Raw genomic sequence first — 15,720 nt, 5'->3', positions numbered from 1 at the left:
ATAAGCAGTGCTCTTCCCTATACGGCATAATGACACAAAGTTATAAAAAAAAGAAACAATAAAAGTTAAGTTACTAATACAGTAATAATTTAATTTGTCCAAATAATATTTTGTAAATGAAATCTTGTTATTATTTTATATTTTTTTTAATGGATGATAATGGAATGGTTACCCTGCCTGCGCTATCGGTATACACTGGCGGAGCACCAGTGGGGGATGATAGGTGACGATGAAAGCAGGTCAGTTAGCCCATCGTGATGAATTGAACTAGAATTACCTACGATGGTTTCCAGGGTGAATTACGTGGAGGTCGACCTGATAGGGTATATTGCTAACTATGGGGCAGTTAGACCCCATTACTAACAAACCCTTTCCCCCTATTACTGTATATTTGATAGCGGTATTCTAAGTTATATAGAATAATACATATATTAAGGGTTATGTGTTAAGAAATTAATATTTCATATGGAGGTTAAGGTTATTAAGTTTCAAAGGTCAAAACCTTTTTTAAAGGTCAAGGTCAAAATACTATATATTATTCTCATTTTCGTATATAATATAGTATATTTTATATATGTGAATTTACAGGGTACGGAGGAATAACACCTGAGTCCTCAGAAATGGCAACGCATGGGAGGTATCATGGGCGAAACAGTATACTCCGTTAGGTCCATGGTACTGCTCATGTCTATAGGCAACGGTTACCACTTTCCATCAGGTGGGCCGTCAGCTTGTTTGCCATTCTAAATTGTATAAAAAAATATGTGTATTTGTTATTCATATATATTTATTCGTTTACATATGTAATTTTTAGCATGTATGTATATCAATAATTACTAGTACCGTATTCGAGTATTCTGACACTTCCCTATGGTTGACTGGGAGAGCAATGTTTTAAGCACTAAGTCCGCCTTGTACACATATATGTACTAATGATTAAATAAATAAATGAAACACTTTTTTCTTTAGTACTAATTTAATTTTATATCTTCTTTTGCAGGTAGCGGGCGTGGTTGGACGCGCCGACGTGCTAGCTTGTGTTTTCTTCCTGTCTTCGCTCCTATTATATCATGGGTAAGTGGACAATAATTTAACGCAATTCTATTCCATCGAATATATATTATTCTTAATTAATATTCTATAGTATTTATGAAATTTTTATTTTAATGTGATACCGCAATTTAGGAGAATGTTTAGACCTAATCCCCTGTTTCTAACAATATATCGAGCTGTTTAGTTAATATGTTATTATTATTATAATTTTTTATACAACTTAGAATGGCAAACAAGCTGACGGCCCACCTGATGGAAAGTGGTAACCGTCGCCTATAGACATGAGCAGTACCATGCACATAACAGAGTATACTGATTCGCCCATGATACACCCTATGCGTTGCCATTCCTGAGGACTCAGGTGTTATTTCTCTGTACCCAGTAAATTCACGCCATATCCCACCCTTCAAACCGAAACACAGCCATGCAAACACAGTTGCTTCACGGTTGAAACACGAATAGGACAGAGGTACCCAAGCAATCGACTTTTGTACAAAGTCTCCCTCTGGTGAGGAATAATATCTTCTTAGATTTTTATGTTATTTACTTTTGTAAGTTTAGAAAAAGGTATCAAGTATGCGACTCAAGTCGTATACTGAGCACGCCATTAAAGTATACGTCAAATATACTATTTATTTTCCCAGCAAGGAGACAGATCGTTGTATATTTAAAGACAAAAAAAAAGGTATCATTTAGAATACTCTCTTAAAATAATTCTAGTCATTTCGTGTAATAACTACCGGTTTAACTTGCGTGTAACTAGATCGAAAAAGATCGACTAGTTTCGGAATCTCCAATTTACCAGAGGGAGACTTTGTACAAAAGTCGATTGCTTGGGTACCTCTGTCCCATTCGTGTTTCTACCGTGAAGCAGCTGTGTTTGCATGGCTGCGTTTCGGTTTGAAGGGTGGGATATGGCGTGTATTTACAAGGTACAGAGGAATAACACCTGAGTCCTCAGGAATGGCAACGCATGGGGGGGGGGGGGGGTATCATGGGCGAAACAGTATACTCTTTTATGTCCATGGTACTGCTCATGTGTATAGGCGACGGTTACCACTTTCCATCAAGTGGGCCGTCAGCTTGTTTGCCAGACTAAGTTGTATAAAAAAAAATCAATTCTGTGCTCCTTTGTCATGAGCATCAAGACTTGACTAGAGCTCGCGCTCAGCAGGCCGAGGCGTACAGTCAGACTCGCGCTCGCATCACAGTCGCTCATGACTAAGGATCACGAACTGACTCCGAAACTAATCGAGCTTCTTCGATCTAATTATACGATAGTTTAACCGATAGTTATTGGATTAGAGGATAATGTGTGCTTACGAAATTTTAAACAATATAATTCTAATAGTTTAAAATTTAATATATATATTCATTTTGCACTAAAACATACAGTAACAACAATAAGTTAATAACAATGTTAGCAAAGGCGAACTTATCTCTAAAAGAGATCTCTTCCAGTCAACCTAACGCAGTGGCATAGCAAGTAGTGAGTGGGCAGTAATAGTGCTAAACAGAAATAAAAATAAATATTTACATAAATTTAACCACGTATGTATAGTTTGCAATCTATTATTTAATGCAAATAGTATAATTATCTTGGAATATAATAATGCATGCTTCCACCACAGACTCCATGATCCTGAATCCCATAGGACACGTCCCAATTACGTAATATCTCAGCGCACTCTCTAGCGGAGACAATTTCAATTGCATTAATACTATACGAGTAATTATTTTAATATGTAAACTGGATTTTTACTACATTTTATTAACTAGACGTATGTATGTTTGAATCATTGGTGAAATATTAAATGTGCAACGTAATAATGAATATGGTATCTTATTTAATTAAATCCAGATTAAGATAAGGCTATGCTCATCATCGTCATCATACCAGCCTTTAACTGTCCACTGCTGAACATAAGCGTCCACCTTGGGTATTTTGTCAGTAGTTGGCACCCCCAGCAGGCGGATTGGCAACCACACTTAAGCTTTGGAGATGTTTTAAGAGAAACGCTGCTGCCCATTCCTCGACCATTAAATTCCTTTAGACCCCTCTTATGATACCCATGGGAAAGGAAGGGATGACCCATTCGATGCCGGGACCACACGGTCATAATTAGATGTGATAAAATAAGGAAAGATTATTATCAGTAGATTTTACTACACATATATACATATTATTGCTTTTATTTTTTAACGAGATGTTTTATAGATTTTAATCAATGCCTGCTAAATACTGTAACTCCCCCCCCCCCCCCCACCCCACCCCTCACAACAAATGGAGAGGCCTATGTTCAGCAGTGGACAGTTAACGGCTGATATGACGATGGATTAAATTATAATATTATTTCTCTACATTATTACCCAAATAACGTAATTCTATAGTAAACAGTGATCGTTTACCATCAGATTGGCTGTATGCTTGTTGTCGCACACATATAATAGAAGTATTACTGTATTTATTTTACATAACAGTAGAGGTAAGCGTCTCCCCTGTAAATTGCATGTTATTCGTTCACGGCTCTCTCTAGGGTGAAACTTAAGAGGATTAGAACCGCAACTATACTTAAGTAAACAGGCTTGTGTTGCTTGCACGGGACAAGTCTTTAACGGCTGGGAGATCCTGAACAGCCTTTTCTGCTAGTTATATACATAAGTCATGTAGTATATTACTTTATATAATATAAGCTATTATTCACAACTACCAGAGGGAGACTGTACAAAAGTCGATTGCTTGGGTACCTCTGTCCCATTCGTGTTTCTACCGTGAAGCAGTTGTGTTTCGGTTTGAAGGGTGGAATATGGCATGAATTTACAGGGTACAGAGGAATAATAACCGAGTCCTCAGCAATGGTAACGCATGGGGGTATCATGGGCGAAACAGTATACTCTGTTATGTCCATGGTACTGCTCATGTCTATAGGCGACGGTTATCACTTTCCATCAGGTGGGCCGTTAGCTTGTTTGCTATTCTAAGTTGTATAATAAAAAAAAACCTATTTTCGAAATAAGTAATAAATTTTTTTATTTCATTCTAGAGATTAAACTTTTATGGGTAAGCATTACAATTACAAAAACATAATGGCTGATCACAAATAAATTAAACGTCGAACTTTTGAAAAAAGTTTAATTGTTGGATTAAAATTTTTAATGATTTAAGTAAAGTAACCTTAAGATGTAATGGTAATTTATATTATCCAATTTTAATATAATTTCGTAACGATATTTATTCTGTTAAATAAGTTTTGGGAAAGTATTAAATTGGGATTATAAATTCTTTCAAAAAAGCATAAACTGATTCAGGCTCTTCGTAATACACATAACGTATTTACAATTTTATATTTTTATATTAGTTATTATTTTATTTTAAAGTACCACCCCCATGCGTTGCCATTCCTGAGGACTCAGGTGTTATTCCTCTATATCCAGTAAATTCACGCCATATCCCATCCTTCAAACCGAAATACAGCCATGCAAACGCAACTGCTTCACGGTAGAAACACGAATGGGACAGAGGTACCCAAGCAATCGGCTTTTGTACAAAGTCTCCCTCTGGTATATTTGACGCATTATTCATTTGTATTAATATTGTATTGTATTGTAAAATCTTTATTGTACATAGTTTACATTGGAGACATTAAAAGATATAATATACAACGGCGGACTTATCCCATGAAGGGATTTCATACAGTCAAGCTTTTTTGAAAAGTTGAAAGAAAACTATAGAATGTTCAAGGATAAAAATCGCACAATTAAAGATAAAATTCAATAATACCTAGTTAATTATTAAACATATAGTAATACTATATCATACTAATATTAAAAGTATTTCAAAATGAATAAAACTGCTTCTTAAATATTTTTTAATTTTAAAATATTTTATTTCTTGTTATTAACTTTTCACCTATTCCATCCATTCGTGGATCTTAATATTCTTAATACATCCCTGGATACATTAACTTGTTTATTTATAGTATGCACGTCTTTTTTAAAATACATACATACATACATATCTGTCACGCCTGTCTCCCATTAGTGTAGGCAGAAACAATGGAACGCCAAATGCTTCGATTCAAACAAACCTCTTTCACTTCTTCCACATTTATCAATCTTTTCATACACGCTCGCCGGTTACAAGTACTTTTAATTTGGCCCTTCTTCAGCACGTCGCCTATATGGTTTATACGTCCGTCTAGGGCGGCCCCTACCGACATCTCCATTCATTCTTGCTCGATAAATCTCTTTCGTAATTCTTCTTTCATCCATCCTCTCCAAATGACCAAACCAACGCAACATTCCTTCCTTTTTGGAATAGTATATGATTTATTTTATAATGATTTTTTTTTAATTTTATCATTAGAAAATTTCAAAATATACAAAATTCAAAATCTGAAATCTGCATATTCTCAACTTTGTAATCTACAATGTTTGTAGTCTCGTAACTATCAACTAAGATTAGTTCATTGTAAATAAAATATAAGCTTTTTTTATCACTTACTGTATTAATAGCAAGTGATAATAAATTCCATTTAATCACACTAATTACTTGATCCTGTTAAAATAAACCAGATAATGATATTCAATTAAATTATAAAACATCGCTTCCTAAATTAGTACGAGCGAATGTCAAACACAATCCATGCTTCACAACAGGGCACCTTCCCCGGCGCTATAAGCTGCTACAAACAGAATAAATATACCATAATTTGATAGAAACATACAGACGCTTATGTTTATTCAATTTAGTTATTCTATTTACAGAAGTATGTTTATAATCTCTTGTATAAACGCACTACGCGGAACGTATATAAAGCGTGTAACATACCATGAAGTTTCTATAATATTTTATGTCAAATATCGTTCGTAATTTACGTTAGTAGTGTAGTTCAGGCATAGGATAGGCCACCCTTTCCTATCCCATGGGTGTCTTAACCCTTAAATGCCTGACGTTTCAAATTTGATAGCGGGGTTTGCATTGTTTCATTGTTAAATAAATTTAAATATTTTGATTACCGTAATGCCTAAAGTATCAAAAATGATACCAAATGTTTTTTTTCAAAATAAATATATAAAAATGTCGTTTTGATTTTTTTACTATTTTTCCCCATTAGTAAACACAGTAAAAAATCAAGCTTTTAAGGGTTAAGAGGCGACTAAATAAGAGCGAGGAATGGGCAGCAGCGTCCTTCTTAAAACATCTCTAAACCCTAACTGTGGTTGCCAATCCGACTGCTAAGCGTGACAACTGTATTGTGGCAACTATTATCTTTTTACGTCAGAATTTTCATCGTGCGTCCGATCAAACTGTTTATAATTACTCCTCTCCATCCAAAGGTTGCCTGGGAGAGATCGCTTTTAGCAATAAGGCCGCCCATTGTTATCTCACTGTGATCATTTCTTGTAATTGTTTGTATCTATAATAAGTTTATTATTGTAATCTTTTGGAGGAAACAATAAAGAGTATCTATCTGTATCTAATATTTTAAAATATCTGTACATATACTTTGTTTGAATCAGTAATATTTATGCATGTATATGTATATTTATTTATTATATTATATGTATATTTATATAAGTCTATTTATATATTTATAATATATTAATTTATTAAGCATTACTTTTTATATTACCTCAATTCAATAATGCACCGCCTACTTATGTCTCGGTTTGTCCAATGGTTGGCTAGCAAAGAGCACTGTCTGGTGTTAAGTCCACTATATGCACACAGTATCACTGTGCATTAAAATTTAAATAAATAAATAAATATCATAAAATATTACAGCATCATCACACTGTGTTACGCCTTTAAGATATTTACCCAAACGTATACAGTTGCACAGTTTTCTCACCAAACAATAGTGAGGATAGGCGGGCGAGCAGTTTTGTTACTTAACAACACTAATCCCGTAGATGGGAACGCCCCCCCCCCCCTTCGCCCCCGCATAGTTCGGCGTACTTCACAACTCCAGCTAAAGAGTTGTACGCTCCGAGTTGCGCGGCTTTGTTGTTTGCCAACTTTGACGCTGTTTAACCCTGGACTCATATTTGGTCGCACAACTCTTGTAGCGCCTTGGATACCGTGAAAAGGATAAGGGGCTTTGTGTTAATGCGGAAGAGCGTCTTATTTTTCGTCTCGTGTTTACAGTACTGTTTTTGAATGGCCTCTCGGTTACTTAATGTACGTTAGTTAAGCGTCATATTGCCTAATACAGAAACAGCGTTTAATTTAAAAAAAAAATAATATAAGTAAACGCAACTTTTTTTATACCAGAAGGTGGCAAACAAGCATATAGCTTGTCTGATAGTAAACGGTTAACGTAGTCAAATGCTCAATCAGCCTCACTCAACTTTTTTTTTTATACATCTTAGAATGGTAAACAAGCTGACGATACACCTGATGGAAAGTGGTAACCATCGCCTATAGACATGAGCCGTACCATGGACATAACAGAGTAAACTGTTTCGTCCATGATACCATGGTCCATGCGCTGACATTCCTGAGGACTCAGGTGTTATTTCTCTGTACCCAGTAAATTCACTCAATTTAACACTATAAACAATCGAAAGGCAGTAACACCTCTAATCGAAAGGCACCAACTAATCTCGTATTGCAGGTGTTCATGGGCAACGGTAGCCGCTTCCCATCAGGTGGACCGTCTGCTCATTAACAATGCCTCTAGTGCCTTCCTAACAATAAGAAAAACATTGTATCCGAATAATTACACAGCATAGTAAAACCTTTACTTCGCTAAAAGGAGGCTTCAAATTCAATTCTCTGTGAAACTGCTTTAAAATTTCATACATACACATACACATTTTTATGTTCATTTTAAACTGGGTGGTTTAGCCTACTCAGAAGAGATAATGGGCATAAGAAGTGCCTAAAATGGAATATAATAACCCATTAATTTTCAAGGACAAATTTAAGTTTTTACTTTAAACATTTTCTTTCCTGCTGCGATTCGTTATCCCAACCATTTCATACGATATTCAGAGGATGCAAGGAGTGAAGTTATAAAAACCAAATTTACACAGTGGATTATTTGTATGCCGCAGATGTGAGATAAGAGAGAACTCTTGAAAATTCAATTCCGAAAGGGATAAAAAGGTATTGAATGTTTGTATGCAAGTCGGTCAGTTTTAAATTCAGATGCATAAATTTGCTTATCCAGCTTTTCACTATAAAGTACCGAAAGTATAGATCAATATTATTATTTTAAATAATAAAAAAAATTGTGCTGCAAACAATGTCTAAAGAAGTTTTTATTTTATTAATTTTGAAATAGGAATACCAGCAGTATACATTATAAATTTAATTTAATTTATGTATTATATTATAATACATAAATTAAATTAAACTTCTTGTGTAATATGCTGATATGCATATCTAAAGTAGGTGTACACAATATTGACTGTACATTATATATGTACATAAATGTCACAACAAAAAACAGTCCGACAATCTGGACAAATTAATGTTTGTAGGCAAGATAGAGAGAAAAAGACCACCCGGACGATCACCTAGTCGATGGTCGGACCAAGTAACCGCCATTACGGGACTGTCAATTGCAGCCGCCCTGTGAGAGGCTGAGGACCGTGCGAAATGGAGTAACATCATAAGAGAGGCAGCAGACACCTTTCAAGGACACGACCTTCAGTAATGAAGTGGACGAAGGGAGAGAGAATCAAGCATTTTACAACATTGTTAAATAATTTAAAAAAGGAAAGGTGATTAAAATAACAAAAATAAATAAAATTACTAATATTTGTAATTTACAATTTGCGCAGTAACGTATGAAACGTTACTGCGCAAACTGTTATCAGTGAATAATTTTCTGTGGCTTTGTGTCTAACTTATTTTTTTCATATCGTTGGTGGCAAATAATACTGTTACATTGAAAGAATTACATATACCCAGTGAGGTAAGAAGAAAAATGTAATCAATACGTAAAGAGAACGCCCGAATAGATACCACGAGTACCTACCGTTCTCCGTACGCGTCAAACATAACAAAATTACGAAAATTATCCCAACATCTCCTTGAGAATATTTCATCCAATTTTGAGTAACGCCTTATTAAATTGCTCGGTAATTTGTCCGTGATTTGATTTGCCTTGGTGTCGATATCGTTATGTATAGGTGCCTACATTATATACGTATGTATCTACGTTCTCATTTGTTATAATGAGCTTAACTTCTAATAGTCCACACGTGAAATTTTCAAAGAATTATCTTGGAAAAATCAAATTATCGCTATGGATTTAAACTCAAATAACTAATATCTATAATATAAGTGTACTAGCGTCAAAAATTTATAATATTTTAATCACAATTTCAGAATCGATTTCATATTAAAGTCACTACTTCCTATGCCACTGTGTTAGGTTGACTGGAAGAGATCTCTTTTAGAGATAAGTTCGCCTTTGCTAACATTGTTATTAACTTATTGTTGTTACTGTATGTTTTAGTGCAATAAAGAATATATATATTAAATTTAAAAATAAAGACTCCAATTGTGACAGAATTAAATATTTTGATTTAAAAACTAAACTACTAAACTGATTTTGATTAAAATTTTATGGAACTAATCTGTAAGTATATTCTGCTTGAAGGGTGGGATATGGCAGTGAATTTACAGGGTACAGAGGAATAACACCTTAGTCCTCAGGAATGGCAACGCATTAGAGGGTATCATCGGCGAAACAGTATACTCTGTTATGTCCATCGTACTACTCAAGTCTATAGGCAGCGGTTACCACTTTGCATCATGTGGGCCGTTAGCTTGTTTGCCATTCTAAGTTGCATAAAAAAAAAAAAAGGTTAAACAAACTTCCAAATCGGTTTACATATGACGGAGTTGTATCATTTGTATATATTTGTGTCTACCCGACACTGATTTTTTTATTGTACTATTTGCATTCGGTAGTATTGTCTCTCGTATGAGTCTCATAAAACTGATATTTTTCTAAATTAAAAAGGTAATTGTTATCCGTAATAAATGTATGTATATTTAACACTTTCAGGTCGTCGGGTCGACATCGTGTTTGGTCAAGTATCGTGCTGGCTGCTCTCAGCATGCTGGCGAAGGAGACAGGCCTTACAGTTCTACTATTCAACGTGACTTTCGATTTATATCGATGTTGGAACCCGATTTCAAAGTAATTAACCTTTTTTAATACATTTACATACTAATATAATCGTCATCGTCGTGTTGTCCCGGCATAGAATGGTCCATCCCTTCCTTTCCCGTCGGTGTCGTAAAAGGCGAGGGAGGGGGGACGAGGGATAGGCAGCAGCGTCCCTTTTAAAATATCTCTAAAAGCCTAACTGCGGTTGGCAACCCGCCGGCTAAACGTGCACTATTGGCAAAACTTTGGAATTAACTTCCATCAGCAGTATAAATCGAGACGACATCATAACCTTCAAGAAAAGAGCATATTCCTTTTTAAAAGTCCGGCAGCACACCTGCAATGCCATTGGTGTTGTGGGTGATAATGGGCGGCGGTAATCACTTACCATCAGGTTAGCCGCACGCTCGTTTGCATCCTCTGTTGTAAAAAAAAAAAGGAATTATATTCGTGAGCACACACATAAGAACATTTCAACCGTGAATCAGTTGTGTTTGCATAGCTGTGTTTCGGTTTGAAGGGTGAGATATGGCAGTGAATTTACAGGGTACAGAGGAACAACACCTGAGTCCTCAGGAATGGCAACGCATGGGAGGTATCGTGGGCAAATGATAAACTTTAATGATGTTTTAAGAGGGACGCTACTGCCCATTCTTCGATCATTAATTTCCCTTAATCGCCTCTTACGACACCCATGGGAAAGGAAGGGATGGCCCATTCAGTGCCGGAACCATATAGTAAATCTAATGATAGACATATTATGAAGTTTCGAACCTACATTTCACTTGTAAATATGATTATAATAAATAAACTTTAAATGTAATCTGTAAATGCGAATTTGTTCAAATGGCCCTGTAAACGTTAATATATGTGGTACAGTGTCCAAACGACCGCAATCGAATGATTAAAATGATCAAAGTCGCAACCAAGGAATCTATTGAAATATCAAACAAATTCAAACTCGATAAAGTTGCATTGTTTAAATATAATAAACTTTCACCTTTTGGCGTTTGAAATCGCTTATTCAAGTTAAACTTTAACTCAATAAAAGGCCATCAAGAACTTTAAAAATAGATTACAAAAGAAAGTTTATAGGTAACTTTAGTACAAGTATTTTTTAGGCGAGTTTATTATAAATTAAAGGGCACTTATTTATTTTCCCATGTGGTTCCCGCATAGAATAGGCCACCGCTTCCTTTCCCGTGGATGTTGTAAGAGACTAAGGGCAGGCGAGGAATGGACAGCAGCGTCCCTCCTCAAACGTCTCCATAACCTAATTCCGGTTGCCAATCTATCTGCCAGGGGGAAAGGGATTATTAGTAATGGGGTCTAATAGCCCCATTACTAGCAAAATACCCTCTCAGCTCGACCTCCACGCGGTTCCCCTGGAAACCATCATGTTTAATTCTTGTCGAATTCATCATGGTGGGCCAACTGAACTGCATTCATTCTCACCTATCATTTTCCACTGGTGCCTCGTCGGTGTATTTTGATAGCGCGGGTAGGGTTACCATTCCATTTTCACCCATTAAAAAAAATCTATCTGCCAAGCATAGCGACTACCAATGACCAAGGAAAACGTCCCTAGGGGGAGGCTTATGTTCAGCAGTGGACAGTTAAAGGCTGATATGAAGATGATGATGAAAGGGCACCTTAAAAAACCTAATAATTTGTACTGTTTACATATTTCAGACCTTCGTCAGCAGTGAAATGGAGATGGAAAACGGACAGCCACTGGGGGCGACTGGTACGAGTGTTCATTGCTCTGGCGTTACTTATAGGCGCGAGACTAGCGTTGCTGCAGGGTTCCCTGCCAGCTTTCTCACCGCAAGACAACCCTCCAGCGTTCCATCCTTCATTCATTGTCAGGTTTGTATGATCTTATGGTTGAATTTTTTATCATTCTTTTATTTTCTATATTATTCTTCTTCGATTAGATTTTTTTATGCACTTGGATTGGCGAACAAGCTGTCGGCCCATCTGATGGAAAGAGGCAGTACTATGGACATAATGGAGTATACTGTTTCGTCCATGATACTCCCATACGTTGCCATTCCTGGTCCATTTCTATATATTCATTATTTCCATATGCTCAGGTGTTATTCCTCTGTATCCTGTAAATTCACTGCCATATCCCATCCTTCGAACCGAAACACAGCCATGCAAACAACTGTTTCACGGTTGAATCACGAATGGGACGTAGGTGCCCAAGCAAATGACTTTTCTACAAAGTTTCCCTCTAGTATTTTTATTTTGCATATAATTACAAATTAAAAGTGAATATAATTATATTAAACACTAGTGATCCGCCCCGGCTTCGCACGGATAGATACATACATAGACAAATTAATATTTTGTTATATATATATTATATATCGTCCATTCGTTAGTTTCGTTAAAACTGAATTCAACGCTTGACCGGTTTGAATTCTTTTTTGGTTTTATTGGTTAAAAAATATTGGAAATACTCTAAAATTTATCTGAAAAATTGAAAAATAAAGTGACAATTTTGTATAGGAGTCGCTAACTCGAAATACTTCGAAAGCTCACTAGCTTAGTAGTTCCTTAGCTAGTTTCAAATAAAAATTGATCTTAAAATTGTTCAACCATTTAATGCTTTTAAGATGCATGAAGACTACGCAAGTTGCTGGTTGTAATTTTATAAAATTTACACTTTCAGGTTAATGACTTTCTGCTACCTAGCTGCATTCAACTGGTGGCTACTGCTGTGCCCCTGGACCCTCAGCCATGACTGGCAAATGGGTTCGATACCACTGGTGACCAGCGGCTGGGATCCGAGGAACTTGCTCACGTGTGCCGCCATCATCACTTTGGTTGCACTCTCGTACAGATGCCTGATGGATTTAGAGGTAAAAAAATAATCATTTGGCTGATTTCTACTCATAAAAATATTGATTTATGGGACATTCAATACGTCATCATCATTTTAAAGAATATTCCCCCTTGCTAGTAAATATGTTTTTTTAACAAACTTGGAGTCAATTAAAAAAGGAAAGATTCAACCAAATTTGACGTATTTTTTTTAAATATTTTTCATGCTTATTACTTCATAACTCCATCATTTACAGAATATATACAGATTTAAAAAAGTTTTTTTTTTAATTCAGAAAAGATATACCTTTTTTTTATACAACTTAGAATGGCAAACAAGCTGACGGCCCACCTGATGGAAAGTGGTAACCGTCGCCTATAGACATGAGCAGTACCATGGACATAACAGAGTATACTGTTTCGCCCATGATACCCCCCATGCGTTGCCATTCCTGAGGACTCAGGTGTTATTCCTCTGTACCCATAAAATTCACGCCATATCCCACCCTTTAAACCGAGACACGACCATGCAAACACAACTGCTTCACGGTTGAAACACGAATGGGACAGAGGTACCCAAGCAATCGACTTTTGTACAAAGTCTCCCTCTGGTACTTTTAGGCAGATCGATTCCATAGTTTAGTTTTTCAATCAAAATAAATAGTATTGCCACGATTGAGATTGGTTTTCTTTTGAGGAACACAACCTTAAGTTATATTGGCGGATCCATGAGAAAGGATAATCCGCCAAAGGTTACTGTCTCGTTTGTCCTGTGTTCAGTTGCGGTGACGTATCAATTTACATTTATTGAGGTAGGACGTATATAGGCCCTTCCAATAAATAGCTATGCAGAATGATCCTGAGATACCTGTATGACTATTTTTTTTTTTTATACAACTTAGAATGTAAAACAAGCTGACGGCCCACCTGATGGAAAGTGGTAACCGTCGCCTATAGACATATAAAGTCAAGACTTCGCTACATAGTATAAAATAAAGTCGATTCCCGTCTGTCTGTCCCTATATATGCTTAGATCTTAAAAACTAGGCAACAGATTTTGATGCGGTTTTTTTAGTAGATAGAGTGATTCAAGAGAAAGGTTTATATATATAATACATGCATAATATAATAGAGAAACACTGATAATTTTAGAGGTTTCTAATGTAATGTCGTAATGTAATGGGGGCCTGGCTGAACTATTTAGTATCAGCATTGTACCTATACAAAGCCGAGGCGGGTCGCTAGTTAAAGAATAAGAGATAAGTCCAATCTTGCTCATAATATTTATAAATGTACTATCTACTCGTATGTAGTTTACGATGCAATAAAGAATAAAATTTTGTTTTTTTTTTTCAGTTACAACGTCACACCCCCGCAGTTGTGGGTTTAATGTTGCTTGTAATACCATATCTGCCAGCTTCAAACCTGCTCGTTACAGTTGGATTCGTGGTGGCCGAGAGAGTATTATACATACCCAGGTATTAAATTTTTCGGTAAATAGTTTTGTAACAGTACTTTTAGGGGGGAAGGGATTGTTAGTAATAGAGAGGGCTGTCCATTACTAACAATCCCTTTCCCATCAAACATCATCATCCCCATTGCTATCAATATCAGGTCAACCTCCGCGCAGTTCCCCCTGGATACTATCGTTTTTTACATTACATTACTGAAATGTTAATTATAATAAAATGTAACCATCTGATTGATATTGCAGTGTGGGATCAGTCCTCATAACGGTGTACGGCATTCAGTTATTGTGGCGACATTATGGCGGTGCCAAACGGTTGCTGGTGGTGGTCGTCGCGGCGCTGGTTGCTGCTGGAGTGGCTAGGACACATCTGAGGAATAGGGAGTGGCGGACAAGGGAGACCTTGCTCAGGTAATGATTTCAATCCTTGGAGAAGTTACAAACCTTTTGCCGCAAAACCAAGAACTTCTAAAGAAAGTGATTATATTTTTTTTAGTTTATTGAGAACTTTCTAAAGTCTTATATTATTACTTTAAAAGAGTTTTCAATAATTTCAGAATAAAAAGAATTTCAAACAAGGTGAAATCAAATTCGTTGCCACACTTTTAGTAATATATTCTGCCTCTAAAATTAAGCATTTGTTTTCCAAAACAAATACCTGTGACATTGTGTTGGAAAGCAATAAAAAAAGTTTGAACCTCTCATACGCGTCCACGTTAAAGTTAGTATGAGTGATGCTAAAGTTTATTTTGGGAAAAGCGTTCTGTTTCTCAGGTAGAAACACTTTATTAAAATTATGTTAATGATTTAAACTTCACTCCATATAAATAATGTTAATTTTATTTAGTAAAACATTAAACTCTGCTCTTAAAGCAGATGGCTTTTGCTTGATGTTTTTTTGGATGTATTCTGCAAAAAGATGATACTGCAAGATTGTCTCTGACATTTCAATTTGTTTCCCGTAAATGATTTAATTAATGAAATACATTAATTTCAGAGCTGACCTATCAGTGTTACCCCACAATGCAAAGTTGCATTACAATTTCGCCAACTTTTTGAAGGACATTGAGCAACAAGAGAGTGCCATTAGACATTATAAAGAGGCGTTGAGGTAAGTATTGGTAACATATTTCTAAATTTCAATTACTCAGACATCAATAAGAGATGAATGCAATTTCAATTTACGCTTTGTATTAGATAGTTCTGCTGAAATAATTTACAAGTTGATTACTT

General features: G+C 35.8%; 2 protein-coding genes across 2 annotated transcripts in view; one reads left to right on the top strand and one right to left on the bottom strand.

Moving 5' to 3' along the window:
• LOC113518626 (uncharacterized) overlaps window positions 1-15,720 on the bottom strand; it is a 156,861-nt gene that overhangs the window by 105,598 nt on the left and 35,543 nt on the right. The gene's annotated exons all lie outside the window — the stretch shown is intronic.
• The window catches only part of LOC113521095 (protein O-mannosyl-transferase TMTC1-like), a 159,437-nt gene that overhangs the window by 135,380 nt on the left and 8,337 nt on the right, over window positions 1-15,720 (top strand). The window contains exons 3-9 of the mRNA XM_052898206.1: window positions 1,001-1,074; window positions 10,083-10,217; window positions 11,880-12,056; window positions 12,868-13,057; window positions 14,376-14,497; window positions 14,734-14,898; window positions 15,485-15,598. Of these exons, the coding sequence (XP_052754166.1) occupies window positions 1,001-1,074; window positions 10,083-10,217; window positions 11,880-12,056; window positions 12,868-13,057; window positions 14,376-14,497; window positions 14,734-14,898; window positions 15,485-15,598 (977 nt within the window). The remainder of the gene's footprint in view (window positions 1-1,000; window positions 1,075-10,082; window positions 10,218-11,879; window positions 12,057-12,867; window positions 13,058-14,375; window positions 14,498-14,733; window positions 14,899-15,484; window positions 15,599-15,720) is intronic.

The sequence above is a fragment of the Galleria mellonella genome, unplaced genomic scaffold (assembly GCF_026898425.1).
Source record: "Galleria mellonella isolate WM207_F2 unplaced genomic scaffold, CSIRO_AGI_GalMel_v1 utg403, whole genome shotgun sequence".
Classification (NCBI taxonomy): Eukaryota; Metazoa; Arthropoda; class Insecta; order Lepidoptera; family Pyralidae; genus Galleria; species Galleria mellonella.
The sequence above is the reverse complement of the archived record's forward strand: the minus strand, read 5'-3'. Positions and strand labels throughout refer to the sequence as shown.